Genomic DNA, 27,150 nt, shown 5'->3' with positions numbered 1-27,150 from the left:
ATGAATGCAGAAAATGAGTTCGCTGATAACGTGAGCACTGAAGCGGGAAGATGATAAATTACTTTTACTGACTGTCCTACATTAAGTACCCTTTCGCAACAATTTCATCACAAATTAAGTAAAGCAGTATGGAGAGACTGGGAGGATGTGTAAAATAATGTACCTTAATAGCTTTTCTAATACCATCGCAGACGACAAAACGTCACTTGGTTCTGCTCTGCACGGCCTCGGCCCTTGTGGGGCCAGATAAGTTCCCTCACCTACCTATTGTTGGGATGCCGGGAAACAGCCCACCTCAGCTGTAGTCAGCCATGCATTCTCTAAGGAACATTCCATCACAGCCCAGACATCATCACCCGCACGCCAGGCTGCCTGGCTGTGTTATTGAGAGGGGATAGGCTGCTCTAGGGGCCGGTGCTAGAGCCTCTGCACAGATGGCACTTTGAAGCCTGCTATCTGCCGTGTTTTTGAGGGTTTCTGAGGGGCAGGCCTAGAAGGCTCAGAAAGAAAACCACCCCTTAGCTCCTCCAACTCTTAGAAATCTGGGAAAATTTATTCTGCTATTAGAATGGAAGTGCAAGCTGCCTGCCAGAGAGTGTAACTATTAGTGAAGGATAGGCAGGTTTGCCCAAAGCCAGAAAGGAACCCTGAAGAAAAAGAGAGGACACAAACATGAGCCCGCACACACAGGCACACACTCACACAGTAATTAATCTTTGATTACAGCAAAGCAATTTAACTAGAGGGTTTGTTTTTTCCCACCTCAGTAATATATATTTAGACTTTGTATGACATACATTTTCTCTGAATGCACAGGGACGCATTGCTAAGTGTTCATACACACAGCTGGTTCGGTAATAAGGTTATCGAAAGTAATTTGAAGGTATTATTTCTAAATCACTACGGATCTGAAGAAGCCAAGATGGCGGCATAGGTAAACAACTGAACTGCTGCCTCGCCCAATAATATTAAAACTACAACAAAAAGACAAAACGGACACCATCCAGAACTACAGGAAAGCTGGCTGAGTGGAAATTCTACAACTAGAAGGAAAGAGGAAAGCACATTGAGACTCAGAGGAGCTGCAAAAGACTGAGGTACGGAGACGCGCGCACACGGAGAGCACGGGCGGCTGAGTGCACGGCTGGCTTCCTAAAGCAGGAGGGATACGGAAGCTCCCAACTGCACTGAACTCCAGTTCCGGGAGAGTTTCTGGGAACCCAGACTCATTCGGGGAGAAACTGGACTGTCTGGCAGCGGGCGAAACTCGAGGGCAGCTTTCTCTCAGAGGTGCTTGCAGCGATTACCGAGGGACACTGAGACCCAGGGGCCTCATAGGGCAGGGCTGACGGGAAGCCAAGGCTGTCTGCTCTGCCCTGAGACTCCACCCCATCCAAGCTGAGCACAGAGGCTTTTGCAATTTTGCAAGTCTTGTCTAATAAGGGTGTCTCCAGCACAGAAGTTCTCCAAGCATAGACACAGCTGATCCTTACGGCCAATTGGCCTGGAGGTCAATTCCTCCTAGTGATACCAACAACAATCAAGAATTAACTACAACAAGGCTGTGCACACAGCCCACAAAGGGGTGCACCAAAAGTGTCCACCTCAGGTAACTGGGGGAGGCTGAGCCACTGGGCCCTATAGGACACCTACCACACAAAGCTACTCTACCAACTCAGGGAAGCAGCGAAAATGTGGAGACAAAGAAACAGATCACAAACGAAAGAAATGGAGGAAAACAAACGACTGGATATAGAATTCAAAACCACGGTTATAAGGTTTTTCAAGAATTTCCTAGAAAAAGCCGATAAATTTAACGAGACCCTCGAGGATATGAAAAAGGACCAACTAGAAATTAAACATACACTGACTGAAATAAAAAATATTATACAGACACCTAACAGCAGACTAGAGGACCGCAAGAATCAAGTCAAAGATTTGAAATACAAAGAAGCAAAAAACACTCAACCGGAAAAGAAAAAAGAATCCAAAAATATGAAGATAGTGTAAGGAGCCTCTGGGACAACCTCAAGCGTACCAACATCCGAATTATGGGGGTGCCAGAAGAAGAGAGAGAGCAAGATACTGAAAACCTATTTGAAGAAATAATGACCGAAAACTTCCCCCACCTGGTGAAAGAAATAGACTTACAAGTCCAGGAAGCCTACAGAACCCCAAACAAAAGGAATCCAAAGAGGACCACACCAAGACACATCATAATTAAAATGCCAAGAGCAAAAGACAAAGAGAGAATATTAAAAGCAGCAAGAGAAAAACAGTTAATTACCTACAAGGGAGCACCCATACGATTGTCAGCTGATTTCTCAACAGAAACTATGCAGGCCAGACAGGAGTGGCAAGAAATATTCAAAGTGATGAATAGCAAGAACCTACAACCAAGATTACTCTACCCAGCAAAGCTATCATTCAGAATTGAAGGGCAGATAAAGAGCTTCACAGATAAGAAAAAGCTAAAGGAGTTCATCACTGCCAAACCAGTATTATATGAAATGCTGAAAGGTATTCTTTAAGAAGAGGAAGAAGAAGAAAAAGGTAAAGATAAAAATTATGAACAACAAATGTCTATCAACAAGTGAATCTAAAAATCAAGTGAATAAAAAATCTGATGAACAGAATAAACTGGTGAATATAATAGAATCAGGGGCATAGAAAGGGAGTGGAATGACAATTCTTGGGGGGAAAGGGGTGTGGGGGTGTGGGAAGAGACTGGACAAAAATCGTACACCTATGGATGAGGACAGTGGGAGGGAGGTAAGGGCAGAGGATGGGGTGGGAACCGGGTGGAGGAGAGCTATGGGAGGGAAAAGAACAATTGTAATAATCTGAACAATAAAGATTTATTAAATTTTTTTAAAAATAAAGAAAAGTAAATAAATCACTACGGATCTATAGAAAAGCTCGGAATAGGGTGAGCTATGTGCTCCTGAAGCAGGACTGCCTCTGTCACCCTGGGTCACTTCTGCGGCCTTGCCAGACTCCATTCATGGCGGGAGTTGAATTGTAACTTAATTTTGAATGTTCCCAAACTCTCCTTTTGACATGGGTATTTCCATAAGAGCTGATAAAAGATACACAAGAAAAATAACTAAGCCTGCGGGGGAGCAAATATACATCCTGAATCCCTGCAGTGCCCCACCCCACGGGCCAGTTCCCGCTCAGCTCAGGCCCGAGGTGCAGCCACGGGACCACAGCACCCCGGCAGCATCGCTAGGTGTCTTAAGTCAGCGCAGATTTGCTAAGATCATTTTCTCCCCCGTGTACTTTCCCAGTTTGGGGAGAAAACAGGTAAATGGAAAATAATCCTGAGTGAGAGAAGCACCAGGTGGCACAAGATGGTTTATGATGGCAGTTGCCGAGTATCTGTAGATCTCTGAGCGACTTTGCAGCAACACAGCGGCCAGCATCTCCTGCACCCCTGTTCTGCACACCAGGCCAAGGTGACCAGCCAAGGACAGCTGGTCCAGGGTCCTCCCTTGGTGTTCAGACCTCCCGCAAGACCCATGTATTCATCACCCCCTCCAATGAAATGCCCAAAAATTGAGTTCAGCCTGTCTCTCCAGAACAGCTCTCCCTCTGGCATTCCTGGACTCATGCAAGCTCCCCTGTCCCCAAGCAGCCCACCTCCATTTTCTTTCCCTCTTACACCTTCTTCCCCACCCCCCACCCCCAAAATACACACACACTGTCAGATTTTTCTTTTTTCAATTTCCATAGCCCCAGCCCTAGCTCAAGCCTCGAGTCATTTTTTTATCTACAGTACTACAGGTAAAACCCTACTTCCAGATCACATGTCCAGCTGGGCCACTCCCCTACCACAGCCTGTTCCCTAGAGCTAAAGTCTCACCTCCTTAGTGTGTGGCCAGCCCCCGTCTCTTCTTTCCCCCCACCTCAGGCCTTGGCACACCTCCATGCCCAATCCCAGCCTCATCCTTCAATGCCACAGTGTGTGAGCACACACTACCCCTATACATCCCTGGCCTAGCCCTCGTTGCAGGGTCTTTGTAACAGTAACTTGCTTGATGATATCTTCCTGGTCCACCACTGTCTGACCCCCAGCACTTAGAGGGTCCCTTTTTGAATGAAAGACACAGGCCCTATCTTCAAGTGGCTTAGAAGTCAAGTTTAGGGAGATAAGCTATAAATGGCATGAGTTAAATAGAAACCTTGCTTTTATTAAACAGGTTTTCTGTTAGTAAAATATGTTGGCTTTTGTGTCACTGTAAGAGTTCCTTGTGTGTTACGTGCCATTGAGTTGGCTCCGACTCCAGGCGACACTGTGAATGAGTGATGTGCACAGTGTCCTGTCCTGAGCAGCACTGCTCAGCTCCAGTAGACACATGCCCAGGGCTTTTTTTGTGAAGTCAATCCATCTCATATTTGGTCTTCCTTCCTTCCTGCTGCCTTCCATTTTCCCAGCAGTATTGTCTTTTCCGAAGAAGAGTTCCTTAGGCAGACTTTTAAAAATGTGTTGTTCACACACACCAGCACCTGTGTGCCAAGGGCTTTATCTCATCTTACCTAACCTTACTTCAGCCCTGGCAGGGGGTTAGGATGTGTGCAGGAGAGAAATCATTGCTCTTCCCTTTTACAGAAGAAAGTAGAAGGGACGGCTACCCTTCCTGGGACAGTAGAGGGTCCCACCAGCCCCTCTGGCTCCTCCCAGGTCTTCCCTCCAGGCCTTTCTTAGGTTACTCTTTTCTGCTATTGGGGGGGGGGGGGGGGGAGGGTGATTTGGTAGCATTGCTGAGATTTTTGGTGATTTACAGCAATGCCCAGGCTGACTGAAGGCCAAGAGTATTGCTAACCCCAGGCGGCAAGAAGGGGTGGCTCCAGCCTGGGTGTGCTCTGATGTTTGGTGTCATTTGGGAATGGACCTTACCCTGAGGTTAAGGAGCCTCTCCCCAACCCCCTGGAGCCCACAGGAGTGGGACCTGAGGCAGTGAGACCCCTCCCTTCTCTCCCCGAGGCATCAGGTGCAGGCCCTGGGAAGGAGGCTGTTTTGTCGTGTGGCACTGCGGGGGCTTCTGATAGACCTTACTGTGTTGTCAGATTACTTCTGTTTCTCTCCCCTGTGGTAGGAGGGGTGTGGAAGGCTCCTGTATGTCTGTGACATCTATTAAAGTATCCAGGTATTTTGTTTCAAATTCCTGCTAATCAGTCAAAATACCACTCATATGCAAAAGCAGAAACCTCCATGTTTCCATATTGGCTGTGTCTAACGAAGATATGTGACTGTAGAAGTAGGGTGGCCGTGAGTGTCAGCTGAGAGCCCCAGAAGCGGGGTTCAGGCTGCCACTGCCACCAAGGAAAGGTCTGGTGTTCGGAGATGTTGGAACTTGTCATTGAGAGGGTCTTGCAATCCTGGATGGCACAGGTCTGACCAGTTTGTGACTAAATTAGGTGGCTTTCCACCTTTAAAGCAGAGAGCCTGAAGCAGAGAACCTCATTATTTTAAAGAGACTGTTTAGCTAAAACACCTCTGGTGGTGGGTCTCTTCAGAGAAGAACCGTGGGAGGCTGTGATCAAGTCCCCGCCTTTCGGCACAGGGTTAGTGTCTCCATCTCAGTCTCTACATCTGAACTCCGCTGGGAAGCATTCCAGCCTGGTGGTTACCCTGTTGTGGCCTTTGAAGCTGTCAGCACTGTCAGCTGGAAAGGCCCTCAAGCTGGGCAAGGTCCTTCCAGGCCACCGGGGCTCCTATTGGACAGAGGATGCCAGCACCGGGCACTCAGAACCTTCTGCACTTCCTGGCACTATCGTGCCACTTGCAGCTGCCAAGTCTCCTGTCCCTTCTGGCTCCATCTTTCTCTCTGCCTCTCCTTGCACTCCCTTTCCTCTTGTCCTTAATTTCCTCCCTCATTCACATTTACATGTGCCCGGCCAGGACCATGCTGCTTCCCCTCTCTGTTCTCTAACCCCTCTCTGGCCCCAGCCTTCATCCTTTCTCCCATCTTTCCATCCTTGTCTGTCTTTATAGGCACTTGGAATTTCCTGGTTTGGCACAGGCTCAAAGCCTAAACTATGGACATAATGAAAAGTGGTGCATCAGACCAGCCGCCAGTTAAATAATGTTTGGGTTCTTGTCAGAATGTCACAGAGTACCCTGTCATTTTGTTTCAGCAACTTGTCCTTCTGAATGCACAGTTCGCCTTATGGCATGCCAGCAGTAAAAATGTCACTTACAATAATTACTTTTTTGGTGAAAATGCTTGCTGACTTCCTACCTTCAAGCTGTTTTTTACACAGTGGGGAGATAATAAGAAATGACTTTATCCTGACTGCTCAAATGAACACTAAATGGAATTTGGGTTATTATTACTGCAGATAGAGGGCTGAGTATGGAAATTTAAACAGTGGGTCGGATAAACTGCAGAGAGATTTGCCTCTGAAAATTATGGTGGGTGTGTGTTTTCAGTTGGCTTCTATTGAAAACTTAAGGCAGCTGTTGTTTGCCTGCTGTTTTTGGAATATAATATTTTTCATAATCCTTTTATAGTTTCTGAATGGCTTGTGTATTTCAGAGGGCAAGTCACTGTCTCTACTTTCTGTGTCTTACTAACCAAGCAACTCTTAGGAAGATTTGAAGCCTTGCAAAAAGAAATGAATCCACACAGATCACTTTTTAAATGTAACACTTTGCTATTGCTGTCAAAATTGGATAGGTGGACCATTAGCTGGGCTTTTCAAATATGCAAATTACCCGTTTTCTGTTGTTCCAGTCCTGCAGGCTGCAGACTCTTTGAAAGCAAGGTTTGTGTCTAATTTATCTTCACTGCCTAGCAGAGTCCATGACACAAAGTAGGTACTTTAAAAAGGTTTGAGTGAGTGAGTGAGTGAGTGAGTGAGTGAGCGAAGAGAATGCAGGAGGCTGTCATGGTACTTCAGTGAGTGGCAGACAGGATGGATAGGAACATGGAGGCTTTCCTCTTCTGATCTGGTTCAGATCCTTCAAAGGCCACAACAGGGTAACCACCAGGCTGGAATGCTTCCCAGCTGAGTTCAGATCTGGTTAAGTCCATTTGACCTGGGCCAAGTCCTGTTGCCTCTCTGAACTTCAGTCTCCTCACCTGGAGTGCAGGGTTTATATTTCTGCCTCAGGACTGACATGAGAATTGAATGAAACAGTATGTGAGTGGATTGGCTTTTTGTGGCTCATCATCATGTTTTTTAGGCTCATGCACATTGATATGTGGAGTGTAGAGAAACCATGTCTGGTCACTCCGCCACTAACGGCCACACAGGTGCAGGCATCATCCAACTGTACAGGTGGGATGCTTAGAAAATGGAACATTTGACTAGTTTCTGGCTGTGCAGCTCTGGGCACAATATCTTATGTCTGTCAAAAGAGGGAAGTGGATATGCCTGCCTCACATAGTGAGGTGGTAGTGAGGATTGAATTAGTTCATTCCCATGAGCCTTTGCACAGTGCCTGGCACACAGTGAGTGCACAGGAAATCTTAGCTTAAATACTAGCTGCTGTCACAAATGATGTCTTCCTTCCCAAGACACCCCTGCTGCAGTGCAGCCTCTCCCAGAATGGCACCCCGCATACCCAGTTTTGCAGGCCCCAATGTAGAAAGCACCAATTTTCTCCCCCTTCCTCAGCCCTCTCCCTGCAGACACTCAGTCCCCAAGTCCTGATGAAGCTACCTCCTTAACCTCTCTTGAACCTATATACCTCTCCCCATTCCACTCCCTGCCCTCCTCCAAGCCACCAACCACTGTGTCCAGACAACACTACAGCCTCCTCAGGACCTCCTGCCCCAACCTTGGTATTGGCAAGTTCATTCTCTACTGAAGTGACAATGAGCTTATTTGCTTTCTGACTTTTTTATGTTAGGTCTATAATATTTGAAACATAAAATTCCAGAATAATGTAATGAATGCCCATGTACTCATCATCACCCAACTTTAACCTTATCTTTTGGTTCTAATTGAATCCTATATTTTTAAAAGAAGTAAAACATTAAAGGTAGAGCCGAAGCCCCATCCCAAATTCATCCCTCCTAGAAGTCAGCTACGGTCTATCCCTCCTTGCTCTTTATCATTCCTGTGCATCACTTGACATCCTTGTATGTTCCAGGCAGACACCACAACATACAGTACAGGCAAACGGCCAGCATGCGTGCTAACGTTCTGCTCTGTTTTGTTCTACACCTTGCTCTGTGGGCTCACCGCTGTGCTTTGGATGCATGTGGCCCCAGTCCTGACATTCTCACTGCTGTTTATAGCACACAGTGTATTGTATAAGTATGCCACAATCTGGAGAGCGAGTCTTCTAGTGATAGACACTATTTCCAGTTTTTTGCTCTTTCAGACAAGGCCTCAGTACATATTTTAGTGCCCTTTTGTGTCCCCAGAAGCAAAGCATTGCCAGGGTGAAGGACCTTTCCCTGGCTCCCCAGTACAGGACCCTAATTCAGAGGCTCTGCCCCTGGAGTATCTCTTTGCCTTGTGTTCTTTGTTGTTGTTGTTCTTTTTTTTTTTCTCCAAGTTCTGCAGACTGAGAAGTCCAAGATCAAGATGCCAATAGGTTCTGTGTCTGATGAGTCAGCTTCCTGGTTCATAGATGGCCTTCTCTTCCCTGTGTTCTCACATGGCGTGAGCTGCCTTGTGTTCTTTTTTTTTTTTTTTTAATATATTTTATTGATGTTTTTACAGAGAGGAAGAGAGAGTTAGAAACATTGATGAGAGAGAAACATCAATCAGCTGCCTCCTGCACACCCCCCACTGGGGATGTGCCCGCAACCAAGGTACATGCCCTTGACTGGAATCGAACCTGGGACCCTTGAGTCCACAGGCTGACACTCTATCCACTGAGCCAAACCGGTCAGGGCTGCCTTCTGTTCTTGCTGACCAAACTCATGTGTCAAACCAATCACATGTCTGGAACAATCTACCTCTTTCTTTGCCACTCTTACTCTTCCTGACTTACCTGGATGCTTCCTGTTCATGTCTGATGTCTACCTGAAATGTTACTCTACCAGTAGGTCTCTCTGATCCCTAGGCCACAGCTGTATGCTTCCCCCATCTGTCTCCCATCAAGACATTCATGCCCTGTAGTTACTTCTATTTAATGACCACCTTCTATATGGGTGTGAGCTCCAACAAGGCAGGGCCACGTTTGCCCATTCACTGCCATATTCCCAAATGCCTAACTCAGTGGTCGGCAAACTCATTAGTCAACAGAGCCAAATGTCAACAGTAAACGATTGAAATTTATTTTGAGAGCCAAATTTTTTAAACTTAAACTTCTTCTAACGCCACTTCTTCAAAATAGACTCGCCCAGGCTGTGGTATTTTGTGGAAGAGCCACACTCAAGGGGTCAAAGAGCCGCATGTGGCTCGCGAGCCGCAGTTTGCCAACCACTGGCCTAACTCAATAGACTTAGGGAATGAGTGAAAGAATGGATGGAATGACACATCTTCATTTATTCTTTCCACCAGCACTTTTTTCCTAACTTTATATTGAAGTATAACTTACAAGAATTTTGGCAACCAAGATATAGAATAATTCCATCTTCCCCCAGAATTCCCTCATGCCCCTTTGTAGTCAACTCCTGCCCCTCACCCCTAGCAACCACTGATCTGTTTTCTGTCCCTATAGTTTTACCTTTTCCAGAATGTCATCTAAATGGTATCATATACAATGTAGCCTTTGAGTCTACCACCAGCATCTCAGTCTTGTGCCAGGCACTGTGGAACAAATAGTAATAAATCATGAGGTGATTTGTGTTGAATGTAAGGGACCTTTATATAAACAAATACATTTAATAACTGCTCTTTTTCTTAACATCAAATTCAGATTGTGTTTCATAGCAACAACTCTGTGGCAGGCTAGTTCCTCAATACAATGCTGTCTGCATTTTTCAGTCACGGAAACCAGGATGTTCCAAGAAGTGAAGAATCCTATTCAAGTTAACGTAGCTGGCTCGTAGAGGTAGCTTTCATCCCCAAGTTCAGTGTGTTAATGCCAAGCCTAGGATTCCTCGTTTTTCTTCTTAATTATTTTTAAGCACATGTTGTGAAGCAAAGCCTTATTCTTTAAAAAAAAAAAAAAAAAAAAAAAAGTATTGTTTTAATCAGAGGGATCCATTTGCTAATTTTTTGAAAAGAAAAGAAAGTAAAATTTTTTCTTTTCTGTTGAGTTAGGTTTCTTATCTGTGATGATGGTGAGTCAGACAAGCAAGCACCTGTCCTCCCCAGACCCAGGGGCCTGGCCACCTTGCCAGGGGCTGTGGGAGCTCATTAATGGTTTTGTAGTGCCAGTCCTGCCTCAGGAGCTGTGTGCTTACTAGAAATAGCTTTCTAAAGAATGACTCTTCCTTTCCGTGATGCTCTGGGCGTGTGGATTCCTTGGTATCTCCAATGGATGTTTGCTGTTTCAATCTGTCTGTGCCTATCCAAAAATGTGGTCCAGATTCTGCTTTCTGTGACCTGCACCGGCGTCTGTGGGCACGTGTATCTGTCGGTGAGTAATTGTTCCCCAGAAAGCTCACTCAGCTTCAAGTTGTCTGTTACATTTTAGACACAGACTCAGAATGGAGGTGCAGACACAAGATGGCCCAGTACATTTCCAGGCCCACATGAGGTTTTGATCTTGGGGGTTTGTCTTTGTCTGTAGCCACGAGCCGGTCACATGTGGTGAGTGCCTCTGTTCTCTTAAGGGTTCTTTATGGCAAAAAATGCATGTGAACAGCTTGCGGAGAATGCCTGGGAGAAGGGACTGCACTGCCGCTTGAGTTATTCAGGGAGCTCTGCCTCAGCCAGCACCCAGAACAAAATGGGGAGAGCACTAGGGCACTGGCACCATGCTGTTTGTTAGCCAGGCAGCCATGATTTTGACCTTGCTGTGGGTTAAAGGACACAAACCTGAGAAGAAATCTGTTTATCATGTGGGGAATTCATGCCATCCTTGACAGTATACAGTGAGCAAGATGGATGATCTGCCAAATTGGTCCCTCGCATGGGTGAATCAGGGCAAATTTACAGTACAATTCCTTTGCTGCTTCAGATACAAAAATAACATTTGCTGGGTTTTATATCCAGTTGTCTGATGACCTGGAGGTGAGCAGAGAGAAGAAATCCGATTTGTAGGATTCATATTGCCTTAAAGATTTATATGGACCATTTCTGCCGTTATGTCTGCCTCTTTTACATCTTTCATAAAACAGTGTTGTTATTTTTTAACCTGATTTTCCAGATTGAGGACATAGGTTTATGCACTGGTGGAATTCTGTACCAGTCTAGGACAATAATCGGGTTTGTTGGTTGAATTGCAGTTGTTTTATTTGAGATTTTAGCCTTCTAAGTATTTATACAAAATATCACTTGTATTTAGAATACATTTTTTATTTTGTTGGGTTCAAAATAGGTTAGTATCCTGTATATAATATGTCTATCAAAGGATACTCCAGTTATATGATCAACTGTAATTTATTTATTGCTTAGTGTTACATTTTGTTTAGTGAGGTAGCAAGTATTTGGGGGGCACCTATATGTGCTGACGTTCACTGAGTGGCCTGGCCTCATGAGCTATCATCTCTCTGAGGCCATAGCACCCACATGACAATGCCTGTCCTGGCCCCTCCCACATGGCTCTGTGGGGGTCTCACCATGTGCCATGCTCAGTGTGGGTGGGGGAAGAGAAAGCGCCAAAACACGGAGCCAAAGGCAGATTTTACCTTGTGGATAAGACAGCAGTGCAGTGTCACTTTGTATTTTCCACCTGGACACAGTCTTTCTCTATATTTGAAAACTAGAGGCCCAGTACATGAAAACTCATGCACTGGAGCGGGGGTCCCTCAGCCCAGCCGGCCCTCTCTCACAGTCTGGGAGCCTTCAGGGGTGGGAGGCGACCCAGCTATCAGGGGAAGGCAATGTCCCCATCACACCTCTGCTGCTGCCACTGCTGGCAGCACAAGCCTTGGCTGCCCCTGGTTACCTGAGCCTCAGGCCGGTCCTGGGCTGCTGGGCAGCCACCATCCAAGGCTTGCCTGCGCCTCGGGCCAGCCCTGGGGGGCTGAGGGGACTGGGGGACACCAGAGGCAGGCACACGGAGCAGCCGGACCCATCTGGGGGCGGGCCCGACCGTGCTGCACATCTGCCACCTCGGTGGGGCTGAGGGGACGGGTGCCACTGTCTTTGAGGGTGTGGTAGTCAATTAGCATATTCCCTCCTTATTGGCTGTGGGCACCGCCATATTTTTTAGAGTGTGATGGTCAATTAGCATATTCCCTCTTTATTAGATAAGATTAGGAAATGGCCAAAGCCTTTATTCCAGACATCCCAAAACTAGAATAAATGCCTGGTGTAATGGGTAATCCTAACAGAGAGGCCAGAAGGGACTACCCTCCACAGAGCACAAGGTGGCACTCCCCATTGGGCACATGCAAAAACAAGACAGAGGTCCTCCTCAAGAAAGGAACGCATGACCCCATCTCTCCTGGTGTTCATGTCAGTGTGGCACAAAGCTTGGTTTTCAGAAACACCTGTGGTTTGACAGAAAATGGGGGGAGGGGGGTGCTCCTCTTCTGTCATTTCTCTCCAGTCTGGGTGCCTGGAGCCTTCTGGGATTATAGTGAGAACCAGCCTGGGTTCCTGAGACTCAGCCCTGGGCTTCCAAGGGCCAGCTAGGGCTTTAGGTCTCCTTATCAAGGGTCATCACTGTGGTGGCCACACATCATGGCAGCCCTCATTTAAAATAATACATCCATTTGATTTGTTCTGGAAATTATGGACAAAATTAGTATGTGAATCATAATCTAGGTAAGGTACTTCTGAATTATAGAATTACTAGAGGCCCAGTGCACAGATCCGTACACCAGTGGGGTCCCTTGGCCTGGCCTGTGGGGATCAGGCTGAAATAGGTTCTCCAACATCCCCCAGAGGGTCCCGGATTGAGAGATAGTGCAGGCCAGGCCAAGGGACCCCACCAGTGCATGATCGGGGCCGGGGAGGGATCTCAGGAGGGCTCCTGGGCGTATCTGGCCCATCTCACCCAATCCCAATCTGCTGGACCCCAGCAGCAAGCTAACCTACTGATCGATCGTCTTCCCCCTGGTGGTCAGTGCACGTCATAGCAACTGGTCAAATGGTCACACAAAGGGTCGGACACTTAGCATATTAGGCTTTTATTACATAAGACTAGAGGCCTGGTGCATGGATTCATGCACGGGTGGGGTCCCTCAGCCTGGCCTGTTCCCTCTCGCAATCCGGGACCCCTCGTGGGGATGTTGGACTGCCAAAGTGGCAGGCGGCTAGGGAGGAGCCCAAGCCGGGGCCAGGCGCAACTCCACTGCAGCTCATCCCAGCCCCGCTGAGACTCCCACCACAGCAACTGCACCTGCCAGCCATGAAGCCCGGCTTCTGGCTGAGCAGCGCTCCCGCTGTGGGAGCACACTGACCACCAGGGGGCAGCTCCTGCATTGAGCGTCTGCCCCCTGGTGGTCAGTGAACATCATAGCAACTGGTCGTTCCATTTGGTCATAACGGTTGCTTAGGCCTTTATATATATAAATAGGGAACCATTAGGAGAAATCATGACAATGATAGCACATGATTAATATGACATTTTAAAAATGTTTTTATTTATTTCAGAAAGGAAGGGAGAGATAGAAACATCAATGATGAGAGAGAATCATTGATTGGCTGCTTTCTGCACGCCCCTCACTGGGGATCAAGCCTGCAACCTGGGCATATGCCCTGACAGGGAATCAAATCATAACCTCCTGGTTCATAGACTGACGCTCAACCACTGAGCCACGCCAGCGGGGCAATATGACATTTTTTTTTAACAGAATGGCCCTTGTACTGAGTCTTCAGAAACCTCTTATTTAAACCTATAGTTTTTCTTCTATTGCTATTATTCTTTTTAAATATGTGTTTATTGATTTTAGAGAGATAGGAAAGAAGAGGGAGAAAGAAAGAAATATCCATGAGAGAGAAACATCAATCAGCCTCTTCCTGCACAACCTCTACTGGGTATTGAGCCTGCAATCAGGCATGTGCCCTGGCCAGGAATTGAACCGGCAACCTCTTGGTGCATGGGATGAAGCTCAACCAACTGAGCCATACTGGCCGGGCTATTTTTTTATTTTTTTAATACCAAAAATGAGTGGTTACTCTCAGTCAAAAAACTATACGACAATTAAAGTAGATTCATAGACTGCCATGCTGTATCCTTCTTATACAGGGCATTTACTTACTGTCCTAGGTAAGGAAAATAGATGTACATGGTGAAAGATGGCTGTTTCAGCCTCATTTTTCTGTGTGCTTTAATTACAGAAAGCACGCCAAAGACCTCTGCCAGCTGCAGCCCTGCACCAGAATCACCAATGAGCTCGAGTGAATCGGTGAAGAGTTTGACTGAACTGGTCCAGCAGCCCTGTCCCCCCATTGAAACAAGTAAGGATGGCAAACCACCAGAACCCAGCGACCCGCCTGCTACCGACTCCCAGCCCACCACCCCACTGCCTCTCTCTGGACACTCGGCCCTCAGCATTCAAGAGTTGGTAGCCATGTCTCCAGAGCTGGACACCTACGGTATAACCAAGAGGGTCAAGGAGGTGCTGACTGACAACAACCTTGGTAAGTTCCCTCCAGAGCTGCTATTCCAGAGGTGGCAGGTCGCTTCCTGTGGAGTTCTTAGGAAGAATGGGTGGAGGGGCCTCAGGCTGAGCCAGCCAGAGGTTTTAAATGTTTACAAAACGTTCCACAGTTGTGAACACTTAAGGGGCTTATAAGGGTGCTAGAGGTCTCCGGTTCAATCCCAGCTGTGCCCACTCTGGGACCTCTTAAAAGATATGCATTTAGGGTTGCAGCCTACTCAGACCGTCCCCTCCAACCACCCTGTAGCATGCCCAGTAGGGCTCTAAACCCTGTGGGCACCAGAGCTGGGCAGGATCAGCATCAGCCCAGCAGCATCTGGATGGCACAGAGGAAGAGTGTGACAGACTGAATTCAAATCCCAACTCTCCTTCTTACTGTCTGTGCTACTGAGCAAGCTACTCTCTGAGACTCCTCAATAAAACTGGAATAACAATGCCTACCATGGGGCTGTGAGTAGCAGCCTTGCTAGCACTCTGCCTGGCATTCCTCTGCCTCATGAAGCCTCCTCCATTCCCCAGGCCTACCCACTGAGCTTCACACCAAGGCTGTTTACCTCAAAAGTGCCACAGGCCCCTCTCCCCACCCCTCTTGTGCTCTGTTTGAGGGGGCTCTCACTGAGGGCTCTATGGCACCACTGATCAAATGGCTGCAGCTATAAGAATATTAGGGTGTTCAGTCGTTCAAACCACTGTGCTCCTGCAGGATAGTATTGGACCAAGTGGGGTTCTAGTTTAGGCATCCCGAGAATGGAAACAGCCACTCCCAAACACTTATAGCCTTCTTATTACCCGGGAGTAGTCAATTAAAAGAGCATTGTTTTCTGACAAAATTTCCGGTTCCTATGTCATATATGAAAATTAATACCTTTTAATTTTTAAATGTTTTTAACCAAGATTTACTTATAATTAAATTATGAGGTTAAAGAAAAAAAGAGCCTTGTTCTCTTCTGTGCATGTTAAAATGACACCAAAGAGTTTTTGGAATTTGCCCAGTACCTTCAGAAGGGACCTGTGTATCTGTTTTTCCCAGGGGACAGGAAAAGAAGGGAGTAGCAGTGAAGTGCGTTCCAGGAAAGTTTGCATAGTGACCTCACACCCTGGGGATGAGGCCAGCTTGTCTGCTTGAAGCCTTCCACTTAACTGCTTGTGCAAAACAGAACAAGAGAAAAGTAATAGCCACTGAGAACATTTTTAATTAATTCATAAAAATAAAAATTTAGCTGTTGACTTAAAAATGGCTAATTCCCCTATGACCATCAATTAGTAAAATGTGCAAGGATCCCTAGACTTGTGTCATCCCCTACCTTACAGTCTTATGACAAATCCAAGGAAGTGGACCTGATATATTATTGCTGTTCCCTCCCTTATAGGAAGTATCATTTTATATAAATGTTGAAAATCAGCTGAAGAAAACTCTCATTTTCTAAACTGATAAGTTGCAAGATCACAGCTATGAGATTTTGAACCTTAAAATCTCATCCTAGGCCTTACCATTCATGTCACCATCGGCAATAGAGCTGTAGCTGATGATGTTCATGTGCAGACATAGCAGAATCCCACTGGTTTCTGGAACTTTGTTTCAGATATCGTGAAACACGAATCAGTGCTCTGAGCGGTGAAACTTTTCACTCCAGATAACTTATGCCTCTGAGCAGGAACCGCCAGAAGGCTCCATAGCAGTGTCACCCTGGACTTAGAGAGAAGAAGAAGTCTTCATGGTTGCTCTCAAAGGTCTCAGCTTCTCCAGGAAACGTGCTGCCTCCCCTATGGGCATCTCTCAGTGGATTAATGAACATAGAGGGGGCCAAATTCCAGCTGAATTAGACAGCACAAATGGCCCTTAATTGAGACTCAACTAAGGCAGTGTCTTAACCTTTGGCCTGGGATCTTGGGGTATTTGTGCATCAATCTCTTGAAATCATATGCAGAATGTGTACGTGCACATTTCATCAGGTGAAGGTCTGTAGCTTTCTTCGGGTTCTCAAATAGATCTGGGACCCAAAATGATTGGGAGTCACTACTATGAAACCTCTAGTAATACAGATCATTTTCTCAGACTAGTCGCTTGATTTTCCTCCCATACAACTAGGTGGATCAGCAAAAAGCAACTAGCTGTTTATGTATGTCACTTTCCTGAACATAGTAAGCTTCTCAGAATGAAATAAGATTTATTTGCCAAATTAGAATGAGGTAAAACTTACTTTAAACAACCACAACAAAAAATGGCTAAAAACTTGGTAGGCTAAACTAAGAATTTGAAAAGCAGAGAAGCCACAAGTTTACAAAATCAGTAAATGCATCTAAGGCAGCACTCTGCCATTTCTCACAACTACCCTGTGAGCACAGTGACAGTGTTTCCCTGTCACAGATGGAGGACGTGAGGTACGGCAGCAGTAGCCAGTCATCCACAGTCACCTCTGTCTCAGGTATTGTGTTCCGTGCACTTTGATACCAAACACTGGCCTCTCTGAGCCCAGTCTCCATTTCTTCCTAATAAGTCCTGTTCACTGAAGTTGTTCAGGTTGTGCCTGATTCTCATTTGTACCTTTAAAAGTGGTGGCGGCCCCTCTTAACCTGCAGCTTAATGGCTCTCAAAGTGTTGTCCAGAGCGATGTGCCCTCTGAGAAGCCTGGGGAGCAGGCTGCCCACCACGGCCCCAGGGAAGAGGCATCAAGAAAAGGCCCTTTGAGCTCCAGTGGGCAGAGGCAGCTTAGACTGCAGAAATGGACTTTCAAGTTGGAAATGGCCTGCTTTTCAGAAAAATATAGCTGAGGAGCTCTTTCTCCTTCTCTTTCCTGCTGTGACCTTGGGTCAAGTGGCCTGTTTTCTCACCAAGACCTGATAACCTTGCAAATCATGAAAGGAGTTCAAGTTTGAGGTTGTACAAGAGAGATCTCCCTGTGTGCTACTTAACCTCCTGAGCTCGGGTTTGGGACTAACCACCTCTGATAAATGCAGCAGGTGTTATTATCCAGGCCTCAGTTCATCCAGAGCTTGAAGGCTTGACAGAAACGTTGTGTATAAGCAGAATGCAGGAGTAAAACTGACTGTCTCCAGTGAAGTTTGTCACAAGTCTGGCTGAAGAAATGCATTATAGAGTGCTTGCTCCAAGCCAGGACCCAGCTGACCAGACTCTGGGCCTTTAAACCCCATGTCTGATTATAACCTTGATACATACTTATCCTTCCAGACCCCAAGGTCTCAGTGATGACATCTCTCTTGGTTCTATTTTCTCTCTAGGTCAGCGCTTATTTGGGGAGACCATCTTAGGGCTCACCCAAGGCTCTGTCTCCGACCTCCTCGCTCGCCCGAAGCCCTGGCACAAGCTCAGTCTGAAGGGACGGGAGCCCTTTGTCCGAATGCAGCTATGGCTGAATGACCCCAACAACGTGGAGAAGCTGATGGATATGAAACGAATGGAAAAGAAAGGTAACTGCCCCGGCCAGTTGCTTTCACATTTCTAAATGTGCTATTTCTTTTAAAGCCTCATGCAGAGCTGATGAGGAACATGGATCTATAACCAAGGGGCTATAAGGCGGGGCTATAAGGCAGGGCAAAGGATTTTTTTAGCACCATCCACCAAGGATGGGAAGATTTGTGTCTTTTTCTACTTAGCAGCCTAAACTCAAGGGCATTTTAGCACTGGGGAGCATTTTGACAATTCCTGATGGTCACCCTGGTGGTCAGTGTATCCTTTTTCTTCCTTTGGGAGAGTAAGGCCACCAAGAAATGTGTACCACAGCGCTTAGTGGTGGCTTGTGTTTGTTGTCTTTTGTCTTGTTTGGTGAGTGCAATATTACACTTATTGCACATGCACCACATGCCAGGGACTTCCATATATTATCTTATTGGAGAGAGCATTAATCAGTGCTCTTGTAGATAAATACACTCAGATTCAAAGAAGTTAGGTGCCTGGAAAATGGCAGAGCAAATTCCTGCCGGACAGCGCTCCTGCTTTGAGGGGCCTAGGGGCCTGTGGAGGCTGCGGCCTCCTAGAGGGCTCTGTGCAGCACTTTCCTCCAACTCAAATGTTGGTCAGCATTCTCCTTGTACGCTGGAGGCTACACCATGGGATAAATCCTAAAGGATTTCCTTGGTGATGGAAAGTAATGCCTATTCCATCTCATGGTTTGCACTCCTACATGCTGCTTCTCATTAGTGAGTCCTCCGTTCAGAGGGGACAGTCCTGGGTCACTGACCTGCAGTATGAGCTCACTCGGTGGCTGAATTCAAATCCTTTAGATGTGGAGATCCGGTACAGCTGCTGGCCTGGCCATAAGAAGCTGTGACCGCCCTCCTTAAATCAGCCTTTGCCGAGAAACTCATCCAGAGAGTACAGATGACAGCCACCAATGTGGCTGTCCCTGGCCCCAACCCCAGCTCATCTGAGCCCAGGTTTATATCATATGAATTCACCAAGAGAGGCTGCTGTTCACCGCCAGCCCAGCATCACTGTCTCATCCCCCCAGGGAAGGACTGGAGCTCCAGAAAGGAGCAAGAGTCTCTGATGCCTCCCCCAGGAGCTCGTGGGGCTGGCTGTTGTATCACATAGACTCTTCAGTTCCTGAGCGCCTATTTGCCAGGCACTTAATCCACACAGAGACTTCCCTTCATCCACACAGCTCCATCCCATACAGATGGCGTTATCCAGAAAGATGAGTCTCTGGCATTATGAAACTTACGTGATTTCAAAAGCTGGCATAAGTAAGGAGCAGGAATCCAAACTCATTCAAAGCTGCTGCTCTCAGCTGTGTGCGCTCTGCCTTGAGCTGAGTGCCTGCCACACTGGGACTGTGCCCAGGCGGCCCTCCACCCCACAGGGGGCCCTCCAGTGGGCTCCTGCCCACCCTCGGGAGTGTAGACCAAGGCTCTGACACAGGCCACATCCTCTTGGGCACCTCCAGACCAGCAGTTGCCAACCTTTCAGACCTCACGGACCACCAGTGGCCCACAGACACCAGTTGACAACCACTGCTCTAGACAGTGCTACAACCTCCAGAGGCCTGGTGCCACATCACCACCCAAGTTTTTAAATTTTTTTTAAATTATAGGAAATTTCAAATATAAAAACAGAAAGAATGATACCATGAATCCAGTATATCCATTACCAAGTTTCAGCAATTATCAATGCTCACCCAAGCAATTTAAAATTTTCTGCCCTCTGTCAAAAGGCAGTGTCCTCCTCCTTGTGCTTGCTAAGTGCAGGAGCTCCCTCATCCAGTGGCAGGTCTGAAGGTCCGGGCCAGTCTTGTAGACATCAGCAGAGAGGCAAGCCCTGGTTCTAACACTCCCTGATGTATTTCTCCTCCTGGGCCAGTGGAAGAGGGCCTTAGCCCCCCGAAATAGATTTGAGGGGGAGGGTGGCAGGAAGGGTCCTTCTACTCCTTTCTACATGGGCTCTGGGCGCCATCTTGTGTTACAAAAGAGTTACTGTTTCAGTGGGGCCCCTCCTCACATCCCAAGGTCCCTGAGCGATGTGGCCCCGCTGTCTTCTCTCCCTAGTAGAGATGCTCACTAGATAAACCTTCACCAGCCCCAGTGGGAGACCAAGGCACCTGTTCCATCAGTACTTCTGTGATCTCCATAGGCTGCTTGTCAACCGCCCAACAGGATGGGGCTGGCGGGACAGACCAGGCTCATTTCTTTCTGGCCTCTTAACTCTATCATATTAATGAGGGTGGGGAGTGAGGAAAAGAGATTGGCCTTCTCAATTGTTTCCTAGTTCTAATCATAAAATGGCAAGTTAAGTAGCCTAAATTCGGCATTTGTAAAATGAGGGTAATAATGTTAACCTTTTCAGGTGTGAGGATTAAAAAGAATGTACCCAGTATAATAAGCAGCACACATAAGTGCTCAGTAAGTGATAGTTACTAAAATAATATGTATTCCTTCAAAATCAATGAAAATAAATTGTGCTACCAGGCCAGCGTAGGTTAAAAAGTCTGCACCAGGTAATCCACACTAGGATTCACATGGACACTATGCTTCCTTCTCTTTCATAAAGCCTTTCTTCTCCCTTTAGCGCAAATCTTTTATTGCTCTTTCTTCCTTCTAAACCTTTCTCTACCTCAGTCTGCCTTCTGCTTTTTGTTACCTTCATAAGATGGCCCTTCACCCAACACACAGTCACAGCACCTAGACACACACATATATGCAGCCTCTGCCAGCTCATGGGCGAGGGTCCTCTCCCTGGAGGCCACAGATGCACCTTGACAGTCCATACTCTACTTCTGTGGCTCCCATGGACACAACCTCGGACCCTGCTCCCATGCTGTGGCCAGATGGGGCCACCATTGGGCAGGGCAGCCAGTGCTGCCCAGAACAGACATCAGTTCTGTCACTTCCTACCTGTGTGACCTCAGGAAAATCATTCAGCCTCTCTAAGCTTCAGTTTCTTCCTCTGTACAAAGGGCTGATAATAGTCTCTCCCCTTGTGGGACTGAGGATCAATGATAAATGTTAGCTGCTGATGATGATGATACTGCTACAACTAATACTACATGCCATTTGAATTAAATATTTCTCATCTTCCATCAGTTTTAAGAAGTTTTAAAGACTTTTCAGACCGTATTTCAAACTAGTTCACTAGAAAGATCACTATGGAGGATTCATTTGCTCAAGAAGCTTAGTGGTTAGTGACGCATAATAATCAGAGTTGCAAATGAAGCACAGACAACACTAATAAAACTGAGAGAACCTAAAAGCCAGGAATCGCCTTCCATTTATCTCACAGTCCATTCGGCACATCCCCAAGTGACAGTCACACTCTTCAGTCCCTGAGCCTTGCAGCCAGCCCACTCCCCACTGCTCCTCCTAAGCCCTATCCCACGTAAAAACAAATATCTGCACATGTACTCCCCTATTTTCCAGCTTCTGTGCCATTCTCCTCTTCTACTGCCCTTTCCAGGGCAGGCCACATGTCTCCCCAAGCTCTGAGCCTATGCCAGCCACTTCTCCACTCCTGGGTTGCTCCTGCCTCCTCAAAGCTCATTCCAGCAGGCTTTAAGTCCCCTTCTCATCATCATCCAGCTTCCTGCTCACTCACTACACTTCCTCAAGACTGTGGCCCAGGATCACTGTCTTCCTCCATGTTCATATCCTACCTCGCCCAGGGAGATTTTCTGACCCATCTGACCCATACATCACTTGGCTCTGACGTTTTTTGACCTCCTCAACCCTTGGCTGTTCCCCAAATCTTGTTATCACCCATTACTCTATCTCTCAAAGTCTAAATTCAGGTATCCCACTCACTGACCACATTCTACCATCCTTCCATCTTTCCATGTTTCTCTGTTCATTCCCCTTTACCAAAGATGGCCCCCAGATATCCTCTGCCCATCTGTCCAGCCTTATGTCTGACAGCTCCTCCTACACGACTGCCCCTTTTGCATGCACACACACACACAACACACTTTAACCATGCTGTTGTGTAGCTCTGTGTCTCTGCTCATGCTGTTCCCACTTTCTGGAGCAGACTCCTACCATAGTCTACCTCATCACCTATTTTTTCTGATTAATCCCTCTTTGTCCTTCAAAATTCAGTTAAACATCATCTCCTGGGAAGCCTTCCCTGACCTCTCCCCAGGCTGACCTGAGTTAATTTCCCTCTGTGCCCTCCACTAAACTAGTCATGCAGGGACCAACAGGAACCTCCCATTATAACAGAGCAGGTCCTTGATGAATGTGTGTTAGGTTTCAGAATGGTTCTAGTTCAAGTGTTTTGAGATGTTCTTGTGAGAGGAGAGCAGATCAGCCTGATGCCACAACCCACACAAAAGTAATCTCAATCAACCCTGGCCAGGTGGCTCAGTTGGTTGGAGTGTCATCCTGTACACCAAAGGGTTGCGGGTTCTATTCCTGGTCAGGGCACATATGTAGGTTGCAGGTTTGATTCCCAGTTGGGACACATAGGAGAGGCAACCGATCTATGTTTCTCATGTCAGTGTTTCTCACTCTCTCCCCCTTCTTCTCGAAAATCAATAAAACATATCCTCGAGTAAGGATTTTTAAAAAGTGATCTCAATCCAATTGTATACCATGTACTGTACTATGAGGGTCAGGGACTTGGGCAGATGTCACATCTGGGCCTGCCCCTCAGTCTGACTTCTCTCCCTTCCCCAGCCTACATGAAGCGGCGGCACAGCTCAGTCAGCGACAGCCAGCCCTGCGAGCCACCCTCCGTTGGCATTGACTATAGCCAAGGCGCAAGCCCCCAGCCCCAGCACCAGCTGAAGAAACCCCGTGTGGTGCTGGCTCCTGAAGAGAAAGAAGCTCTGAAACGAGCATATCAGCAAAAGCCATACCCGTCACCAAAAACCATCGAAGAACTCGCCACCCAGCTCAACTTGAAAACCAGCACTGTCATCAACTGGTTCCACAATTACAGGTACGGTCCAGCTCTCAGCCCAGTAAATCATGGCTCCGAGAGAACATGCTTCAGCCCTTGGGCAGAGGTTGATCTGTACCATAGAGTGGCCATTAATGGTACACAAGAAGGATCTTCAGTGTGCCCCCCAGCATACTGGGGTCTCAGAACTTGGTTAGTTCTCAGTAATTTGGCCAGTTAGGTGTTTTTTTATGTTTTATTGGCATTCTTAACTCCAAAGATATAGTGTCATATAGTTACAAACAGTCCACATCCATGACAAGGAAAAAAATTTCCTCTAATATGTATCATTTAATAAGGGAAAGCGTAGGCATTCATGATTCCATAGTAATGAATGTTCTTAAGTGATTTCTGCATGCTTTCTCTGGGTCATTTATGGTATTGTTTTCCAAATTAGTTTGATTGGTTTTGTAATTAAATTCAGTAGTATAAAACCCTTTTTTGGGGGAAAGTTCATGAGTTAATGAAGATTCACTGAGCATCTACTAGACTTCCAGACACTGAGCTAAGTGTTTTAACCAACACTGTATCACTCTCTCCTCACAACATATGATGGATATAGTATTATCTGCCTTCTACAGATGAAAAATATAAAACCAGAGCAAGAAAAGGCTGAGTGATCTCCTTGTAGAGCAAAGTAAACTGAGGTGACGTTTGATTAGATAGCGGAAATTCATTGAAAGATAATGAGTTGTTGATCATAGCTGTAACGAAGACTTCCTACTGCTGGAAACCAAGAATTTCCAGTGGCCTGGTGGAAACTCCTGCTTTTTTCATTTCTTATAAGGGATTGCAAGTTCTCATCAGAACATCATTTTCTATAGGGCTCAATAAAACTAGGGTCAGTACTCCTATGTAGCTAGTGTGGGTAGGGCCCTCACAGTTATCTGAAACAAGTGGCAGGCAAGAGATCACAGCAGGTCAAGGGCTAGAGGGAGGAGTTGTGTCTCTAACTGGGCCCTGTGTCTGATAGGTTCTGCTGGACTTTCGGAAGGAGCCCAATAAACCTCCCAGCTTCTGAACAAATTGGAAATTTTTTAAATATTAGATGGGAGCCAAAATAGCATCTTTATTGCTGATAAAGGCTAAGTTAACAGATGTAGCTTAGTGTGAGAGCTAAATAGACCTGCTACCTGACCCCGAGAACCTTACCCACAGAGCTTCATACAAGGACTGGCACACAGTAGTACTCATGGCAGCACTGGCCCAGGCTAGCTCCAATGAGGACAAAGAATTTATAGGAGCTGAGTACAAACAGCTTAATCATCCTAATTTACCAATCAGATAAAAACAGGTAAAGTGAGGCCTCCTACCATATTCTACCTCAATAATGGAGCTCCCTCCACATGGAAGGGAACTTTGACAGTAGTAAATAAGTGATGGGGAGAGAATGATTCAAAATATGGGCCTAGGTACGCCGGATCCTCTCCTTGCCAGGTGTTATGTCATCCCATTTCACTTTCTAGACACAAAGGAGCATTTGAATATGTACTTTCAAGTCTTCAAGTTAGGTCCATTTTAATGCAAGTATTATAACTCTGGACAGCAGTGCATGAAGCTATAGATTACTGAGTATCTAGTTAAAGGTGCTACTAATGACACAGAATATCTTCAAAATCATTTTCCCTGGTCCTATTGGGGCCAACTTTTCTCCAGATCTTGTTCAGGCCTCAGCTGAGTGTCAATCACTACCTCCTGGCCAGAGCACACACTCTCCAGGTTCTCAGCTGTCATCACTCAACTTTCTGGTCTCCTGACTACCATGGTGGTCAACTGGTCATTGTGGAGATGCAAATTCAATTATACACCCTGGACAAAAATAGAGAAGAAGGAGAGAGGAAGAATAGCAATAACACCTCATGGCTTAATAAATGAGCTCAGGTCTGGATCTAGAGTAGATGCTTCATAAATGCTTTCTTTCAAAAATAACTCCATATCAAAACAGGCGGGGCTATGGGAGAGCAAAGGGCAGAGATTAGTTTTAGCTATAGAGATCTGGAAAAATATCTGGGAGGTATGAGATATACAAGGTCATGAAAGAAGGACAAGAACGTTATACTCCATAAAATAGGCCACCTTACCCACAGAGCTTCATACAAGGACTTGCACACAGTAGTACTCAGCACACATCACTGAATGTGTTTAATTCCTAAGCGAGAAAGCAGTTTCTTCCATTCTTTCTGCGGGAGTTAAACAGCAGTATTGATTTTATTTTCTCCTGCCCCCCTGGAACCTTCAGGGAATACTGCTTGGATCAGTTTTTGCCCCCATTCAAAAAATAAAACTTTACTTCTTCTTACCCTTTCACCCTAAGGAAATTAGAAGTATCTTAGAGTGACCATTTACCTAGGAATGTGACCAGGAATGCCAGAACAACATACCACAGAATGCCTGGTCTCCTGGAAGAGCAGGTCCACCCAGTAAAAACTCTTTCAAACCTAAAAGCCATGGTGGCCTGTGAACCTTGCATGACACACCTGAAAACCAGATCTGTTCCTGGGACCTGGTCTTCCTAGACCAGAAGACAATATTCCTCTTAGACATGGAGACAATTCTAGGCCAAGAAGGATGATGTCTTATATCTGTTGAGCACAGAATATAGGGTGGGGCAATGGTAGGTTTACAGTTGTTTGTGGGAAATAATACAGTAATTAATAAATAGTACAAATATAAACTTTGTTTCATGTATTCACAATTGTAAATCTACTTTTGCCCCACCCTGTATGTGCCAGACACTGAGCCAAGAGCTTTATAAGTGTTACCTTATTAGATCCTCCAATCAGCAGTTGAGTGTAGTGCTACCAGCCCCATTTTACAGAGAAAGGTTATACACACTGAGCTGGTAAGGCTGGCAGCCTGGAACCCATGCCCCCAGGCATGAAGCTGCCCCTGCCCTCCCCCCAGCCCATCTACCTTAGCTTTAGCACGTGTAATTCTGTCATTCAAAAGGCAGCTGCATGAAGCTCCTTTCTTTTTTGTCTACTTTGTGCCCTAAATGATAGATTAACATTTTATTTAATCTTCACATCAAGCTCAAAAAGGTTAAGGAAATTATCCAAGTTGCACAGGTAGTAAGTGACAAAGCCAGATTTTAAACCCAGGATTGCCGGTTCTAAAAAGCCTGTGCCTTGTGCTGGGCCAGTCTGCCCCTGAGACTCAGAGTTAGTATTTGGGCCTGTGACCTGGCTAAACCTTTAGCTGCCCTTCTAGCCTCCCACCTCCCCAACAAGGGGGGGCGGGTAGGATTAGGTGTTCACCCCAACTAGCATTTTCAGCTGCCAACGGGCTTTAAAGCCAGTAAAGCCAGTTTGCCCTCCCAGCATAGTGCCCAGGAACCTGTTGATAAGAACTGCCATTTCTCAGGCTCCCACGGTAGCCCCAGGGAAGGAGGAAAGTCTTCTGTGACCCCTGGGAAGACTTCAGGACCTCACCCTACACCTCAGGCTCAGAAATTGTCTTCAGAACAAGAGTCAGAGCTCACCCTCTGCTGGGAACAAATAATTATGTAGCAGATAGCTGCCACCAGCGCTGACACACTGGACTGAACTACAGCCAGATTCTCCCTGGCTCCAACACTTCCCACATCCAACACAGGACCTGACATATACTGAGGTCTCAAAAAACATTACCTTTATTGAATTATATTTACTGCAGAAAATATTTTCCTGCATTCCTCACCCAAGGGCTTTCTGCAGGACACTGGACTTGGTCATTTACCTGAAGATCCTTTTCCACTAACGGCTGGCTTTTTCAGCTCTTTGGAATACACCCCTAGAGAGACTTGTGATTGAGCCTAGTACTGTCAGCATCATGGGAGGAGAAAATCTGGCACAAAAAGGCTTAATAAGAGCCCTTCATGGTGTCTCCAAGGCCTCGGAAACAGAGAAGGCCAGAGCCCGTTATTTCCTTCAGACTCAACAAAGTGATGGAGCACATTATCCACTGTCAGCTACACGCATCTCGATTAAAACATGCTTGGGGCACATGTTTGGTCTCCTTCCTGCTTGATCAAAGTGACCCTTCCCTGGTCTTCTCCTTTCAGAGGAGGAAATTAGTTGAAACATAATTTGATGGAATCCCACTTAAGCCTTGACCAGAGCCCCTGACCTGTGGCTCAGAGAAAGGTTATGGATG

The 27,150-nt window shown here is 46.4% G+C and overlaps 1 protein-coding gene across 4 annotated transcripts in view; it reads left to right on the top strand.

Moving 5' to 3' along the window:
* The window catches only part of CUX1 (cut like homeobox 1), a 365,895-nt gene that overhangs the window by 311,882 nt on the left and 26,863 nt on the right, over positions 1-27,150 (top strand). For 2 of the 4 annotated variants that reach the window (XM_080682652.1, XM_080682651.1), the window contains exons 21-23: positions 14,308-14,610; positions 17,871-18,059; positions 22,752-23,016. The exons of the other annotated variants lie outside the window; for them this stretch is intronic. In XM_080682652.1, coding sequence (XP_080538778.1) covers positions 14,308-14,610; positions 17,871-18,059; positions 22,752-23,016 — 757 coding nt within the window. The remainder of the gene's footprint in view (positions 1-14,307; positions 14,611-17,870; positions 18,060-22,751; positions 23,017-27,150) is intronic. 4 annotated transcript variants of the gene reach the window in all.

This window comes from Plecotus auritus, assembly GCF_963455305.1.
Source record: "Plecotus auritus genome assembly, chromosome: 7".
Lineage (NCBI taxonomy): Eukaryota > Metazoa > Chordata > Mammalia > Chiroptera > Vespertilionidae > Plecotus > Plecotus auritus.
The sequence above is the reverse complement of the archived record's forward strand: the minus strand, read 5'-3'. Positions and strand labels throughout refer to the sequence as shown.